Source organism: Anser brachyrhynchus, assembly GCF_964034855.1.
Source record: "Anser brachyrhynchus genome assembly, chromosome: 3".
Classification (NCBI taxonomy): Eukaryota; Metazoa; Chordata; class Aves; order Anseriformes; family Anatidae; genus Anser; species Anser brachyrhynchus.
In genome coordinates this window covers 39,368,070-39,385,543 of record NC_137696.1, presented here as the reverse complement: position 1 = coordinate 39,385,543, position 17,474 = coordinate 39,368,070, and the positions used below count along the sequence as shown (strand labels likewise).

The following is a 17,474-nucleotide window of genomic DNA, read 5'->3' as shown; positions in this document are numbered from 1 at the left end:
CCAAAAAAACATTCAAAGAAGTACAATTTTTACTTTAACAATCACTGTCAAAAAAAAATAAATACATACCTTCATATGTCTTTGGAGGTAATAAAGCCAATATATCGTAAAGTCTTAAACGGACCATCGCTGCACTAGCTTTCAGATGAGCTCCATGTGCTTTAATTACCGATGGAATGCTACAGAATCAAAAAAGAGAGGCAGACAGCAACACTGCAGTTAATGAAAAGAGTATTTCTTATTTCTTTTGACAAGATATGCCTCTAGTCAGAAAAGGAAAACAATGTTCAAAGAACTACTCTGGATGAGTTACTTCAGCATTACTCAAATAACTAATACATTCTTGGAAGTAATAGTTCTGAGAATTATTTTTTTAATTTAAACTACTGCTTAAACAAAACAAACAAACAAAAAAAAAGCCCAACCCGTGTTTTATCTTTTATTCTGTAAAATATTGCAAATCCTTTCATTATTACATTTTGTAAAAGTATATTTATTGATTAACATCTAGTACACCAGTAACTTAGCTTTCTCGTCTTTTCAACATGAAGCAAACCTGGAAGTAAAAAAGCTCACTGAAAATCCAAAACACAGTTAAGAAAAAAAATTTGGGAACATGAATTAAAACAAAGTAGTTCTAGTATTTCAGCTCTGGGAAAAAATAAACGTGAACAAAAAGCAGAAACAGCAGAAGAACAGAATGGTAACTTCCTCTCAATAGTGATATTTTTTTTTCAAAAGACCATTTCTTTATCTCACAATGTGCTTCTAAAGATAACGCAAATACACTATTTTTTTTTTTTTAAACTGTCTACTTACTGCGACATCATTGTCATGGCACATTCTATAGGTGTCATCAACTTCCTGATCACATCCTCAGTAAGGAGCTCAGGACAGTGAGCAACAAAACTTCTCATAGCTATTAACAAAATATAATTTAAAATTTTACTCAGACAAATATAAAGCAACATACAGATCCTAAGAGGATATAAAGAAGCAGCAATTAAAAATATTTATTCAATGTGTGACATGTTCGTAAGACTACGTACCAAAAACAGGTCCCTGGTGAAAATCTGACAAGTCTTACTCATGTTCAGAGAAAGAAGGGAAGCTAAGACAGATTTCTCTATAATATTTGGGATCATGTTCTGTTTTACCATGTGCTTGTAAATTTTGAAATTTCAAATTCTTACCACACAGAGCTCCAGCACGGCCTTCCAATGTTACTTGCCACGTGAAAGAATCCCCTCTAGCCTTTTCTGCCTCCAACTCCTTCAGAGAACGTGGAAACACATTTCGCCATAGCAGCAACATCTTAGGGAGATGATATCGAACAACAGAAGGACCTATTTATAAAAATAAATGAATAAAAGACTGTATAATAAAAATTTTTATTAAACTAAGCACAAAAAATCCGCCATGAAGGCATTTGTTCTTATAACTATTTTTCTCTTACTTCCCTTCTCTTCCTACTGCTCCCTACTTGAATCTCCTTTATTCTTCACTGTTCTCTCATTTGTAGGCTAAAAGTGTTCCAAACAGTGAAGATAAGTCTGTTTGTTGATATTAGTTCTAAAAATAGGGACTAGCCAATTCTATACGTTGAATCATGTATGTAACTGCTGACACTTGTCTTTTTATTCTGACTTCTAATTCTTATTTTTATATTACTGTTTTGAAGGCAAGGCTCTTTAGCCTAGTGCAACTTATTCATATGATAGAAAAAGTGACAGTTACTGACTGTAAATATAGTTTCCAGTCAAGTTTAAAGAAAGCTTCTGAAAAAGCTCTAGAAAATCCAATGCAAGTGCATTACAAATATATTGGAGAAGGACAACCAAAACACTGCTACACTGTTAGCAAAATGTTGGCAAAAATGGGATGATGTAGAGAATACAAAACATAAATGGCATTTGCGGAGAGATCAAGATACTGAAGAACATATCAAAGCTTTATCATGTTTGCTATTATAAAACCAGAAACAAACAAACAAAAAAAAATAATTGCTGCAAAATTCAGGAATACTTTATAACCTGTCAAAATATAGCATCCAACATTTCTGTGATGGTATATATAAACAGTCATACATAAGGTTGCTGTTTTGTTTTGTTTTTTTAAAGACAACTGAATGGCTTTTAAACTGTTAACATCCCTAATCAGTATTATTGCTTATCCATGATATGCTTGCAATTTGTTGAAAGGCTAATTACATTTTATTTGCGGTTTGCGTCTTGTGCACTACAGAACTGATTAGTACTTTTCATAAAATGATTAAATGCTAGGTTTCCGAAACAAAGCAAAAATAACCAGAGCAGATTTTTTTTGAAGGTTACGTCACCTTCTATTATCCTTCAGCTTACATGAACTCTAACATTTCAATTCTCTGCATCGTGAACATCACTGCTGAAATAAATGAACTAACACTCTGTTTCCAGTGGTATCAATACTCTAGTACTAGACACTGTACTGATTATATGTAGCAACTATTTGCTGCAGTGGATAACCAGAAACGTTGGACAAGCATCATAATAAAAAATACAACTGTTTTTACAAACCTAAAGTCATAAGTGCTCCAAGTAAAAGCCATCCAGCTTGAGTCCGTTGCAAGGAAAGTCTGCTGTTCTGTGCAGCAGTTCGTAACAGATCCTCAGCAATACTAACCACCATCTGCAATGTCATAAAAATGGATTTCAAAGAAAAAAAAAATTAAGCCACTCCTACAAATCCACTCTTACTAATCACATGTAAAATTTAAATTGATCTTCTATAAAGAGCAGATTACATTTTATACAGATAATTAGCACATGACAATACAGACAGTAACATTCTCTTGAGTAATTATTAATACGACCAACAAGAATGCAAATTTGAAAGAGGGATGAAAAAAAAAAGCTGGTAAATATTATAACTGAAATGCTACAAACAAGTGCTCTGACCATTGCTCTTGCTAGGTACAAGGTCAATTTCATGACCTTTTAACTTGTTACTATGTTAGACATCTTGCAAAGCTATTACTTCTTGAAAAAAAATCTCTCTCTTAGTACACTCCCACCTGAAGCTTATTATCTCACCTTTCCTTTGGCATGAGGAATGCCTAAGGGACACTGATGCACACCACCTAATAAAGCAGCCATTGCAAAACTGTAGCCACTGACAGCTTCAGGGGAGGTCTTCAGATTGTTGAGTCTTTCTGCACATCTATCTAGAAACGGAGTCAACTGAAAAGGCAATGCCACAGCCACACACCGCAAACACCATGCGGCAGCAAGTCGAGCAGCCATGCTGGGATGAAGAAGAACTGAAGTTACCGTCTCCAACAGACCTACAGGAAAGAGTTTATAGTTTTACAATTACAATATGCTTTTTCACATATGTAGACACGCAAACTGTATCCATATTAGATAGGAAACATGAAAGTTAAGAATGCCAGAACTGAAGTACTTGAGTTTTTATAACTTTGCCTTTTTCTTTAAGGAAACCCAGAAGCATTATTAGCATTAGCTAATAGTGTAATGCTATTAGCATTAGCTTGAAGTTCCACTGGAAAAAACATGGGTATCCACAAACTGAAAAAAAATAAGGACTACAATCTCACGTTACAAATGTGGAAATGTTAAATGTTAAAACAAGCAAGAAGAAAATCCCACACCAGCCCTGATCAACTTAGGTCAAATAACAAGCTTTTCAAATGGGACTATCCACAGCTTCATCTCCTGACAAAATGCCCCTAGTCTTCAGGTTTAAAAAAAAAAAAAAAATCTCTCAAGGAAATACAGCTTTCCAGAAGCAAATATTTCAGACCTTATACAGTAAAAAAAAAGGATTTCCTTTAATACCATTATTGGAAACTCATTGATGCTAAAAACACAACTTTACAATTTTACTCATCCTGAAAAGGACCTTCAGGCAGAACTTCCACCAAAAAAGTTGCTTAAAACTTTGTCAAACTTGAACTAAAGTTAGGGTAGTATACACAGAGAGCGGGACAAACTCAGCTATAGGGAGCACTACACGGGATGGCAGTTTAATTAATTTCTTTCTTACATGTCAGTTTACTATTTAACTAGATTGTAAACATATTTCATATTCAGTGCTCAAATATCTCGACCTATTTAAGTTTATCTGCATACCAATAGATGGTTCTTGAATAAGAGGAGAAGCAGTGGCATTCAGACTCTGAACCAGACTACCCAGTTCTTGAAGAGCACACACCATTACATGCTGGCTTGCAGCTATATCAGCAGCTCCTGCTTTATTTTCACTGTTAGCATCATTCACAACTGCTTCTGCAGAAAAGAAAAGTATCTCCTTTAACTACCATATGAATCACATATACAGGATACAGCATATACAAGATAGGAAGGGATAGGAGTTTTAACATCAACCCTAAATATTAAAATAAAAGCACAAGTTTGCCTGTAGCATGAGCTCACAAAGCAAATGCATTCTGAAGAAAAATAAGTTTTAAAGCTACCAGCCAAACATAATCATCTAGAGTCCATGAAAAACACATGCCCAGAAGTTGCTGTGGATGGCATTGCAGTAAGAGCTAGGATTAATACTGTAACACAGCAAAAGTAAGTATACCCACATGCAGCATATGGGTATTGTATGTACGTACACACACATACCTACAGATGAAGTAATTAAGACCATAATCTTGTCATATCTAGATTCTGTATATGAATTTGCATGCATATATATGGAATAAAACTTAAAAAAAATAAGATGATTAATGGTTATGATAATTTTTTTTAATATTGGTGTGATTTTAGAGCTATCCAATTAATTTCATAGATCTCACTTCATGTTTTTTTCTCCTACACAATGTCCCAGGAGCAACAGAGTAAGGGATGGGATTCCTTACCTGATGGGTAAGGAAGCTGCAACTGTCACTTCTAAGAAAATGGACTTCAGTATCAGCTTAAAATTTATGTATCTTCTACACGACAAATTTAACAAAAGGTCCCCCTTACATGAAGGGAAGCAATCATTACCAAGTAAAAAATACCTCTAACTTATCAAATTCATTGGAAATGATAAAAAAAAAAAAAAAGCAGGTCATCCTATCATCCAAAAACATAATGGAATTCTCTCTAACTTTGATAAGCAGGTGGCAGGAGGAGGAATTTTTGCAACCGCTTTATCTCAGAACTATCATTTCTGATAGACTTCCTCCTGGAAGTAAAAGGGTTCCGACTGCAATAAATATTAAAGTTCCAATTAACTTCAGACATACCTTCCCTATCAAAAAACAGTTAAGAGAATATTCTGCAAAAGTTTCAAACACATTTGCATTTCCACACATTAAACATCAATTTTAAGAACAAATTAGATATTGGCATTAGAAAAAAAAAGTTATTTGCTAAATGCACTGTTGTGCAATTCCAGTTTCCCTTCTCAATCTCGAGCTCAAATTAACTGTTTCATAAGAAACAAATGACAACAGTTTTAATCGTCAGTCCTCTTAGTGATTGTATATTCAAGAGGCCATGTTTATCCTCTCTAATTCCAGTTTTCAGATTACATCTTTGTCATCTATAAAATCCAATTGGGTATCAGTATGGATATTAGTAGGGGATATACAAGGACATTATCTGACCTACAGGTTCTTCAGCAGTACTCTGCCCGAGTTTCAATACAACCTATCCCAAGATTAATCGCAAAAACACACTTTTGTTCCCCATCTTGCATTCCAAGCAAATACAATGTCAAAAGCCATCAGAGAGAGGATAGATAACAAGCCATTTTTACGCAGTCACCTTTTAAGTAGAAGTTACATTTTGGGTATCAAATTTCAAACAGAAAGCAGATGAATTATCTTTTACCATAGCAATAAAATTACTTCTCACAGTAGGAGAAAGAAAAAGGGTTGAGATGATAACGACAATGATTTTCAACAGCTCTCAAATACAGAAAAAAGTTTCTCACCCACTGCTTTCATTTGTTTACCAATAGCTTGACATATATCTTTGGCAGCTGCAATCTGTGCTTTCTCCCCCAGTAAGCTGCCCACAGTTGCTCTCAGGATAAAGGACACACATCTTCGAGAGTACACTGCTTCCACGTGGGTCTGAGTTGCACGAGGATGGGAGACCAGATCAAGCACATGGGACAAAAACGTAGCAAAGTTGCGCTCCAACCACTGACCTCCTAATGTTGTAACAAAGACAACATAGGCCTGCAAATTCAGAAGTTACATACAGATCCAATTAAAACAGAAACAAGAGCCTACCAACTGAAGTAATATCCATGCATATTGCAGTACAGCAATGATACCAGGGACAGTTAAATGCAACCTTAGTAGGACTAAGCAGGATGAATCAACCCATCAGCCAAGTCTTTGAAGCCAAACTGCTTCCAGTACCAAGAGCAGCTCCAATACTGCTACGTATACTGTGACATGCAAAATCCTCTTTGGTTGACAAGGCCTGTCCACTGCTCTAAATATGTCTCTTCTTAAAAAAAGTCTTTAAATAATAATAATGCAAATAGCAACAACATGAACATGTTTTAATTCATGATGAAGACTGAGCATTTTTGGCAAGTTCACCTAGAAAAAGACTGAAAAAAATAAAAAGGTTTCACAAAATACCCTAGGATTAAAATAATGTGAATTCTGTCAAGATACTGCAGCATATTGAAATACATGTCAGACTGGGAATGCCTGAATTCGAGGTTATGCTGCTGCTACCTTTCTCTATTAGAAAAAGAGAGCTTCTGTATTCAGATTTCACCTACTCAGAAAAGACAGATGGAGAGAAGAAACATAGTTTAACAAGCTAGGGCAGCAAACTTGACGCAGCAACCAGGAGAACCAGCACATGCAAAACGACAGAAGTATGCCCTGTCTAAAAGGAAATAGAATGAAAATAGGGAGCCAGTCTTTAAGATGCTAATTTTTCAATTTTTTTTTTTTTTTTTTTACAAGCTAATCCCACCTAAAACACACTGATCAAATCAAATAAGCTTTCCTAAGCACATATTTGAATCATTGGGAATAACGTGTCTTAGAGGAATGACACTATATATACATCTCACAAACCAGGTGAGCCAAACTAGCCTTGCAAGTTATTATAAACAAATAAAGACCACAAATAAATCCTAAAAGGGTTACAGTTAATGTACAAATGTTACTTAATTTAAAAAAAATAAATACTACAGATATTAAAATACTACAGAATACAAAAGTTATCACAAACCTGAGTAACACCAACTCGCACTTCCCTATTGACAGATCCTCCTACTTTTAACATCTCTCCACCACTCTTTAGGAAACCAGACCCTCCACGCAGAAATCCAGTGGCCATAAGTTCCAAGACTTCCTCAAGTGTAGCTCTCTTCACATTCTGCCGCATCACTTTTGCGAAGAGAAAAGCAATCATTTAAAGTTCCAAACACAAGCAATCATCTCAAAATCTCTATTACCAATTCAAAACTGTCTTGCAACATAAATCTAGACAACTTTTCAGATAACAGCTGTTTTTTAGGCTTACAAAATAAGCTACTATTCCCAAATGATTTTGATAGCTTGACTTTTTTTTTTTCCCCAACTACAACAGGGAATCTGAACACTTTACTTCATTTAAGCTAAGAGTTTATAAAACCAAACAAATCAACTACATACATGTCCATGTACTAGAAGAACAATGTATCATGCAACACTGTCACATAACATGGCACTAAAGATGCAGCTTGTCCATTTGGAAATGGAATCCAGAAGGAACATACCTGTTGCTTGTTTTGGTATCAGTGCTGTGGCCATGACTGTTCCCAAAAGCTTTGACACTGCAACTCGCACGCCATAGTTTGAGTTTTCCAGAGCTTTAAAGCACAGCGTTGCAACATTCTCTAGTTCAGCTGTCCACATAAACACCGCTTCATTTTGTAATTCCAGCAGACACTGAAGGAGGAAGGAAAAAAAAAAAACAAAAAAAAAACTTGCTGAGCACCAACAGAGACTATTCTTACCCTTTTTCTAGGTATTGCTGTAATTGTCAGGTTTATTAAGCAAGTATTTTAATATGAATATACCGACTTTTTTCCCCACACTCCCAATTAACTGCAAACTTATCTGAACAATCAGAATAACCATGGAATAGGTTGACACAAATAAAAAAGTAAAAGGAAAACACAAAAAAAGCAACTATGTTACTCAAAATCTCTCCTACTGAGACCCACAGTTAATTTACTCTCTCATTATTTATCTATCAAGTGTGGAAGCCAATACCACTGTGCCTCAGTACACGTGAAGCAGTAAATCAAATGTCTGAGCCTTCGGTATTAACCAGTAAGGACTTATCTTTACCATGTAATGGTCAAGTTTCCCATGATAGGCAACAGGTCAAAGTTCAGATGCAGACACTTCACAGTCACAGAACAAAGAATTTCCAGAACTGGGGAGAAACACACCCACCTTGGCCACTGCACATCGTACAGCCATAGATCTGTCTGTCAACAGAGACCGGGCATTCTTATAAATATCACGGTGACAAGATGCTGCTGCTCCTCCAAGGCCGTTTAAGACTTTCTGTAAACTCATCAGGATTTCACTGCGGCCCTGAGACTGCACACATAAGAAGCATTTATGCAAAAATGCAGACACAGCACTTACATCAAGTGCCAGGTTTCCACAGTTTCCTACTTCTGTACATGCAAATTTTTGTAAGCATTGTTAACAGTTCACTGAGGTCTGGTACAACCATTACCTGGCTGGTCTGAGATAGCAATAAGCATTAGACGTGACCTTACTAGAACTGCTTCTAGTGCCACATAAATTAAGAAGAGGCTGAATAGTCCAACAAATTGACCCTAAATAAGATGCTTCTGTCCTGTCCCAACTGCTGTAGCCTCAGGAAAAACAAACAAATAAACAAAACCCCAAGCAAACGATATAAGAGAACGTGAAGCCCAAGCAGTCAACAGATTCTTACCATACCTGCACAAAGGCAGGTACTTACAGTTGGAGGGCACAAAAAATTTTTTATCTATACCTGTATATATAGATATCAGAGCATACAAGGGCACAGTTGAAGAAAACCAATGTCAGGAGAAAATACAGACTTATTTGATACAGTCAGCACTGTTATAAGTCCCCCCTTTATCTCCAGCAGTGGGATTACTCATGTTTATTACTGCATATACACTTTCCGTGACAAGCAGGAATCAAGATCTACACAATCAGCACTCCTTTCCAACCTGTCATATATTTCAAAAGAAACGGAGCTATTTCGGTCGTATCAGCCCCGCTGACAACCCGCAACACATTCTCTCAGTATGATGGCACACAGTCCTTTCAGGGCAGAATGTATCCTGCTGACAATCTGCATAACATTTTTGTTGAAAAACTTAAGTATTTCTTTCTAATTTTTAAACAATTGAACATTTACGCAAGGTACACAAGTGGAAAACCTAATGCAGTACTTCGAATGGTACATGCAACCATCTCACAATTTTAATTACAGATGCCATAATAAAGCAACTACTATAATATGCATATAACAAAACTCTCAACTCTCCCTCTGCAGAACAAATCCATGTACATGTTTACCTTGATACAAGTAATTTGCATTTTTCTACATAGAATAGTCTAAATGGAACCAAGACCACAAATACAAAATATTTCAAAGCTTACCTCTGCACTTTTCAGAGATTTTAAGAGATTATTCACTGTTTCTGGAAAAGAACTACCCAACATTCTGCCCATTTTTTCATAAAATGCTCCAACACATGCCACAGCAGCCCTATGAAAAAAAGACATACATGTATTTGAATGGGTATTATTACATGATCTACATAATCCACACAGAGTGAGAAATTCCGGAGAAGACAAGTATATGCTGAAATCTCAGCAAGATCAGGATTTTGTGTGCTTCTATTAACAGGTGCTTGGTAAACAAAGTTGTGAACTAGAAACTTCCCACCCCCTAATATATTTGGTACATTTTCATAGATACTGAGAGATTTTTTTTCAAGCCTAAGAACTTCAGATACATAAGTTATAGTGTACTAACACAATAACATTTATGGACACTGTGAAGATCACTGTATCCAAAAACACTTATGTACATTTTTTTCCTTTCCTGGACATTTTTGATTAGCAAGTTTTGAGTAACAGTGTAGTGCAGTTGGATATACAAATTGCTCCAGGACAGTCACAGACACAGCCCTGAAAACATGCAGATTTTCACTATGAAGAAATAAGGATTTAAAAAAAAAAAAAAAAAAGAATTTCAGGGTGGTTTTTTTTGCAAAACTATGTTACAAACTGATTACAGCCTACTGCTTAACTGGCACGTCTCCTACACAACTCTTCTACACAAACATCAAAAACTAAGGCTTGAAACTATATAGTGGAAAAAAAAAAAAAGACCTTCTTGATTATCACTTAAACAGGTAGCGTAAATTTGTGAGCATGTGCCAGCACTAAGCCTTTCCTAATTATACAGGTTCCTGGCAGAGTTGCAACAGTTTCATATGAAAGAAGGACAGTATCACCACAAATGGTGACTACTTCAAATTTTATTGTTATATCCCATTATGGTAATGCCTGAAGGCAGCCCAAATGGAGGTTTGCTAGACACTGTGAATATACGATGTGGTACCCCACAGGTGGTGGGGCTCTAAAGCAGTTTCAACAGGTGTTGTTTGTGGCATTAACCAGATTCCTACCAGGGAGACTCTGCTCCTATACATGAAAACAAACTGGATCACATATACATGCACGCCCACATCCAAGTGTACAGACTCTGAGAGACTTAAGCAGTACGTTACGACAGGGGAATGGAAGCAAGCAACGCTCAAGGTGGGGGGAAGCTTCTACACTTAGTTACAATTCTCTTGGCAATTGCTCCTGCTTGACGACCCACGGGCTCCATCATAAATTGGGTACTTGGGCTCAATCACCAACAGAACTGGTGGAATTGCTTCACTGCATTATTTATATGTTGCATAACTACTGTCATCCTCTCCACTGCATAAGCACATGAAGAAACGTAAGATACTCCTTTGCCTAGAGGAAAGCATCGAACTTTCAGACAGACATGTATCTGTCACCCTCGAATCCTGCCCTCCACAACCTCAATATTGCTCTTTTTCCTGCTACATCAATCAAATATAAACTCCACCAAAGCACGCACAACAGAAGTAAACATGCACATATACAGGCAGATTTTTCTGTAATATCCACGACCACTTTGCTTAAAAATCACTCCCCTTCCCCCAGTAATACTGAACGCACAGTTTTGTGGGCAGGTAGGCTGCCGTGTCATCTTTGCTCTTGATGATGTCATTACACTTGTCAAGTGTCTGAAAAACAGTAAACGTGTCTCCAATGCTGTAGAGAGCAGCAAGATTTTTTGCTAGCAGTTTTCGCGTAGGTGGCCCTGGGGAACTGCTGATGAGTCCTGTTAGCTGTTCTACTAGTTTCTTCTGCTTTTCCTTGACGTCTGTCTGTTAACGGACCAAAAATTAACACAGTAAGTCTTATTTCAAACAACACCCAGCAAAAAACACAAGAGACTGAAGTAAACCTTATACCACTCCCACCTCTCCATAATTCACAGAGGCTTGAGATACGCCCAGTAATAGCAGAGACAGACACTAAATGATCAGAATTGGTCGTTATTTTAAGTAATTTTTGCATTCTTTAAATGACTTACTAAAATTACAGTATTACTTGCACAGAGCATCTTTTAATCCTCGTTACCATCAAGAATCCCTACACCAGAAGGGAAGGTTTCACCTTCCAAACATTTATGACACTTTAGAACAGAAACCAAACTGAATGGTTTATGCAAGAGAGTCACTCTGACTGCCTACAATTAAACACTTCAAAGCAACAAACTAAAACAGAGACTGAATCTGGAATCAGACAGTATTGATCTAAATATCATCTATTAGCTTGCCCTATGATAAAATTAATACATGTTTTAGAAAAAGGAAAAAAAAACACCACTTACCTTGTTAGCAGCTACCAGCACTTTATCCAAAAATCTTAACCACTCAAAGATAAAGACGGGCCTCTTTGCTTCTGTGATCTGTGCTAACGCTTCCTCATTCAGCAACAAGCTATGAGCCAGCTCCATTACTGATTAAATTCTGCTTTTATCATAGATTGTAGTGACTCTGAAATAAAAATTGTAGTATTAGTATGAAGTACAGTAGAACAATACAGAGCTTTGAAAATCACATGAAAATATGAAGATGACATACATCAGATGACATTGGCTTTACAACCAAGTACACTCATCAGTACTTCACGGATCAGAGCTGCTAATAGTAAAAAGAGCACCTACAGACAACTAAAAGGTACAAATTCTGAGCCAAGAAAAATACACCAAAGTCCCTGCCTAAACAGAAAAAAAAGCAACACAAAAGAGCTAAAGGAGTCATCTCACTGTCTCCTCTCACACGAAACAGAGTAAGAACTGTCCCTAATCAAGACTCTTGACCCCATTCCTGAAGCTGAAATAGGAACCTGGACACCTCCTCAACATCTTCAACAGACAAGGTGAGAAAGAGACGAGCCCCTTACAACCACTAGTGCAGAATCAGCATCTTTTCCTTTCAGGAGCAAGCGAATGATTCTCTTTTCTGAAGAATGTGTGCATGCCCCGAGACACAAAGTGTGGGCTCCACAGAAATAGCACAGCACAAGGCTTGCACTCTACCATAGTCCCAGAGCACAACGCAGCTACAGAAGCGACATATGCAATCAGCAGCATCACATTAAGGAACACAGAAACACATGTTTTCTAGAAATAAGACTCTTCTGCACTGGTTTAGAACGTATCACTAAACATTACAGGATAACCTACCAACACGTTAGTCAGCAAAATCGCACAACAGACATAACTCTGTGGCCTAACGCAGTTTCGCAGCTGAAATTCTAGGATGGCCCAAAATATTTAACTGGAAGAAGAAGAGCAAGGGGTGGGAAGGATATTAATAGGATTTCCCAGCCCTCACAAATCTGGGAGAGGCAGGAATAGTGACAGCATTTGGGATCACTGATCTAAGACTCCCCAGAGCCCCCTGGCCTTGCTTTACAGGGTGGACAAACATGCCCTCTGAAACCCAGCCAGCCTTACCTGCGGCGGCCTGGAGCACAGGCAGCAGCCAAAGGACTGCACGCCTCCCCGGCAGGCAAAGTACCACAGATCCAACACTCAGACCCTGCTCACTGACCGTGGGGCAGCAGAAAAGCACTACCAAAAGCACACCACTGGCGTGAGCAAGCACTCTGCAGACAACATCACTTTCAGCAAACTACATTTAAGCAAGCGGAGCTGTTTAATGCAGAACTGATGGGGGGAAAAAATATCTAAAAAACAAAATAAAAACAAAGCCAACAAAGTCAACCATCTTCTGCAAAAATACCCCTCCCCCCCTCCCAAAAATAAAAAACAACAAACAAACAGCAATCATCACACCAAACCCAAAAGCTGAGTTTAGCGATGCCGAAACTCGGCTCTCAGGTAGAACAGGAAAAGCAAATCAAACAAGCAGTACCGTGCCTCCCCACAGCTATCCTCCTACAGCTGCACCGCTCTGCCCCTACTCTCAGGGTGTTTACTGTGCTCTCCCCTGCTTCCTTGTTTGAGGTCAAACCCAACAAATTCTTAAAGTGAAATGAAGTGAATTAAATTAAATCACGTGATGCGTTTTTAAATCAGCCCCCCATTAGACAGTAGTGAAGGGTGACATACCAATACCACCACCGTAATGGGGTTCTAAATTGACCTGTGCGCACCGAATCCTTAGGAACTAGCACAGCACGGTATCTGTAACACCAACCTGGCTCCTTGGTACCGTATTTCGTGGTGTTTTGCATTACTTACATCACCAGGGGCAGATCAGCAAAGGTGGAACAACCACGTACAGAAGCACGTTCTGCCCTCCCACTGATACCTCGAAGCACTTTTACTGGATTATTAATTTTTTTAAAATGTTACGAAGAATTCAGAGGTCTTGCCTATCACTAAGGTACACAGAGGTTGCCCAAAACACCTTGAAAGGAGAGCAGAGAGAAGCTCAGTGAACGGCAGCGGCACTAAGGCTGTCCTGAGGGCTGCCCAGAGGCGCACGGCCCAGTCTGACAGCACAGCTCCTTGCTCCTTTTCCTCCCCAGCCAAAAGTTTTGGTCTTCCCCTGGCCTTTAGAGTCCTGAATCCCTCATCCACACATTCCCTTCTCTCTTCACCTGCTGGATTTAGGGACCATAAGCTCTAGCTCCCCAACCTGCACACATGCACACACTCAGCCGTGCCACCCAGGCGCACAGGATCCGACGTAGGACGAATTACAGGGCATTCAGGGGGCTGAAGGGCCTCGAAGCCCTCAGCTGGGCTCTCCCCAGGCCACCTGCGACGACCAGAGCCTTGCTCCCGAGCCCACCCAAGCCTGCCCACCATCTTCCACCCACCGCGCAGGGGGCACCGCGCACACCGTTACCTCCCCCGGGGCTCAGCTACGCCGAAGCAAGGCACGGATTAACGCCCCCCCCCTCCCCCAGCCGTGCCAGAAAGCCCCGCCGAGAAGCGCTCAGCCCCAAGCCGGGGCTCTCCCGGGACAACCGGGCCTGCGGGCCGCCGTGCCAGGGCACCCCGCTCCGCCCAGCCCCCGGCGCAGCGAGCCCCGAACGGGGCCGCTGCAACCGCCCCGGCCCGGCCCCCTCACCCTCAGCGGGCAGCGCGGAGCCGCCGCCGGCCGCGCAGCAGCAGCAGGAAGCGGGAGGAGCGCAGGCGCCAGCGGCCGGGCCGGGGCGGAGGAAGGGAAAGGAAGGGAAGGGAAGGGGCGGCCGCACGCAGGCGCCGGGTCGAGGCGCTTGTGTGGGTGCCCGGGGCGGTGCTGAGGGGCTGCGGGGGTTCCCTCAGCTCCCTGCCGGGCAGCGGTGGGGTTGAGAGGTGGTTGGGGAAGCAGGGCGCGGAGGGAGGCAGCCCGAGGCTGAAACAGGCGTGAGGCCTTCGTCTGAGAACGGGTCCTGCCTTCCAGGTAATCCGCAGAAAGAGCAGGGGCTGCAAGCGCTGCTCATAGTGCCCGGAGGAAAGGGGCTGAGCAGGGCATGCGTGCTGACCATGGGGGAAGATGAAGAGGAAGATTACATGTCTGACTTGTTTATTAAGTAAGTAGCCGTCATTTTTTTTCCCTCTTAAATGATTGTAAGTGTAAAAAGAATCAAAAATGAGCTAACATTTGCAGGGGTTATTAATTCTTAGACAGGATGTGAGGCCAGGCTTGCCCATGGTGCGCCGGGTGAAAGAGGCTATTCAGAAGGAAGAAAAGCAAAAAGAAGCCAACGAGAGAAACAGACAGAAGAGCGTAAAAGAAGAAGAGAAAGAGCGGCGTGACTTGGTGTTGAAGAGTGCGTTGGGCAATGAGAACAAAGGCTTTGCTCTGCTGCAGAAGATGGGCTACAAGAGTGGCCAGGCCCTTGGCAAAAGTGGTAAGTTTGTCACTGTCTAGAGCTGCATGCTACTTTCAGGTGTACCTGTATATTTTATGGACTGCAGCTGCTGCTTTGCTTATAGACAGGGTCAATAAATGCCTCCCTAAGAGCCCTACCATTACTGTCACGTTGTGACAGGAAAGAAAAAAGAAAAGAGTAAATTTCTAAAACAAAAATGACTGTTGAGAGATGTGAGGGAAGCAGCAGCACTTGCTGCTCGCTAAATGCATTTCAGTATGTGCATGTCTACAGGAATTGCGCTAAGAAGTTGTTTTGATAGTCTTGGAAAGCTCACTGCTCAAAATAAAGGTCAACCTCCTCTTTGAATTTATCGTTGTATTCTGGAAAAGAAACAGCACTTAGCATGAAGTCTTGACAGATAAAATAAAATCAGTGAAAGAAAACATCAGTAGTTGTTATGCCAGTTCAGTGCATCTCCAGCAGAAGATGAGCAACTGAAGTGGCCCAGAGAGATTCCCGTTATTGTTCATCAAGTTGCGGAGCTCTCAAATAGAAATGCCACAGAAGAGTGTAGCAAATCAATCTTCATCACAGGTATGCTGTACCTATCAAATCAACATCATTTTCTTTCCGTTGGGTAGTGTTCTGAAGAAAGCACACAGCAATTCAGCAGACAAGGAAAAAAAGAAAGGAGGTTGCAGCTCAGCTAGGTCATTTGTAGTGCACTAAATGTATATCAATAGGAGGTTTTTCAATTTCCAGAAAACAGAATTGCAAGAAAATTTACATATTTAATGGCAAAATCAGCTTGCCTATTTGAATATACCACACAAACCATAGTTTGAGAAAGACCTGTTTTTTTAAATCGGCCTATTTTTCCTTTTCACAGGAGAAGGCATTGTTGAACCTATTCCTCTGAACATAAAAACAGGTTTGTGATGCTTCCTAATCTACTTAGTTAGGTATCAGAGCTTCTCAGCTGCTTACATGCATGTTTTAAACTTATATAGGCAGAAGCGGGCTTGGTCATGAGGAATTCAAAAAGCGAAAAGCTGAAGAAAAACTAGAAAACTATAGACAAAAACTCCATATGAAAAAACAAGCAAATGAACAAGCTGCAGATCAATTCAGGTAAAATTATGTAAATGATACTCCAAGCAGTGTCTACAAGGCTGTTCTTTTTATGCGTTAGGTTTGGCTATTCTGTTAGTGCGTTACTAATTCTGCATGTTCTTTGACTGGGAGGTATGAGTTGAAACATACAGTAATTGCTTCTCAATTCTAAAGCAAGAGCCGGTGAACACTGTACTGCTAAAAGTATAAATGAACATTTATAAAAATAAATGATTCAGCAATGTAAACAGTACATACACTAATTCTCAAAAAACTTGCAATTTTTTAAGTCAAAGAACCATGTCATCTTTTTCAATATAAAGGTCATGGATAATCCAGAGCAGCGTTGCTACAGTGGTTTTGGGTTGCAACAAATTAAAACTCAGGGTAAGCTTTGGGGGTTTTAATATATTTTTTTTCTCCGTGTTTGCTTGTTTATACGTGGAGAAGGAGAGACTAGGGAAGATTAAAATCTTCTCTGCAAATGTTTCATGAACCATTTTTTCATGTATTATGGAAACCTGGTGGAAAAACAGTATGCAAAGTGTAATTATCACCAAAAGCTCTGTCTTGAAGATGTAACAAAAAGGTTTATTTCCAAATAAAAAAAATACGCATTGCTCCTCCAAAAACGATGTCAGAAGGGACTTCTTCAACATTGTTCTGGTTAGCATGGTCTTCTCTGGTATGCATTCGGCAGTCTGAGGGATTGGTATGGCTTAAATCTTAGCAGATTTTCTATTTTAGAAAAGCTGTTGACTGTAATGCATCTCACTGTTTGTCTTTCTGCTTATTTTACCTATCTATCTACTTTTTCTTAACAGAGTAAGGTTCAAAAACAAACAAGAAGAACGTAAGATGGAAGGAGACCTTCGAAAAAGCCAGAGGGCCTGCCAGCAATTAGATATGCAAAAAGTAAGACCTATTTCTTTGGGTTGGAAGGAAAGTTAAA

The 17,474-nt window shown here is 39.6% G+C and overlaps 2 protein-coding genes across 6 annotated transcripts in view; one reads left to right on the top strand and one right to left on the bottom strand.

Moving 5' to 3' along the window:
* The window catches only part of HEATR5B (HEAT repeat containing 5B), a 55,335-nt gene extending 40,529 nt beyond the window's left edge, over positions 1-14,806 (bottom strand). Inside the window, exons 1-14 of one of the 2 annotated variants that reach the window (XM_080584743.1) lie at positions 14,680-14,806; positions 11,961-12,126; positions 11,240-11,451; positions 9,635-9,743; positions 8,417-8,566; positions 7,732-7,903; positions 7,203-7,360; positions 5,932-6,181; positions 4,131-4,286; positions 3,072-3,322; positions 2,556-2,667; positions 1,194-1,346; positions 820-919; positions 70-179 (exon numbers count right to left, since the gene is read on the bottom strand). In XM_080584743.1, the coding sequence (XP_080440869.1) occupies positions 70-179; positions 820-919; positions 1,194-1,346; positions 2,556-2,667; positions 3,072-3,322; positions 4,131-4,286; positions 5,932-6,181; positions 7,203-7,360; positions 7,732-7,903; positions 8,417-8,566; positions 9,635-9,743; positions 11,240-11,451; positions 11,961-12,086 (2,059 nt within the window). In that variant the 5' untranslated portion in view covers positions 12,087-12,126; positions 14,680-14,806. Of the gene's footprint in view, positions 1-69; positions 180-819; positions 920-1,193; positions 1,347-2,555; positions 2,668-3,071; positions 3,323-4,130; positions 4,287-5,931; positions 6,182-7,202; positions 7,361-7,731; positions 7,904-8,416; positions 8,567-9,634; positions 9,744-11,239; positions 11,452-11,960; positions 12,127-13,091; positions 13,361-14,679 lie in introns of those variants that run through there. The other variant, XM_080584744.1, reaches the window with a different exon arrangement.
* Positions 14,767-17,474, top strand: part of GPATCH11 (G-patch domain containing 11) — a 21,194-nt gene continuing 18,486 nt past the window's right edge. For 2 of the 4 annotated variants that reach the window (XM_080584767.1, XM_080584766.1), the window contains exons 1-5: positions 14,838-15,124; positions 15,219-15,445; positions 16,299-16,340; positions 16,420-16,540; positions 17,347-17,437. In XM_080584767.1, the coding sequence (XP_080440893.1) occupies positions 15,078-15,124; positions 15,219-15,445; positions 16,299-16,340; positions 16,420-16,540; positions 17,347-17,437 (528 nt within the window). In that variant the 5' untranslated portion in view covers positions 14,838-15,077. The other 2 variants (XM_080584769.1, XM_080584768.1) reach the window with 2 other exon arrangements.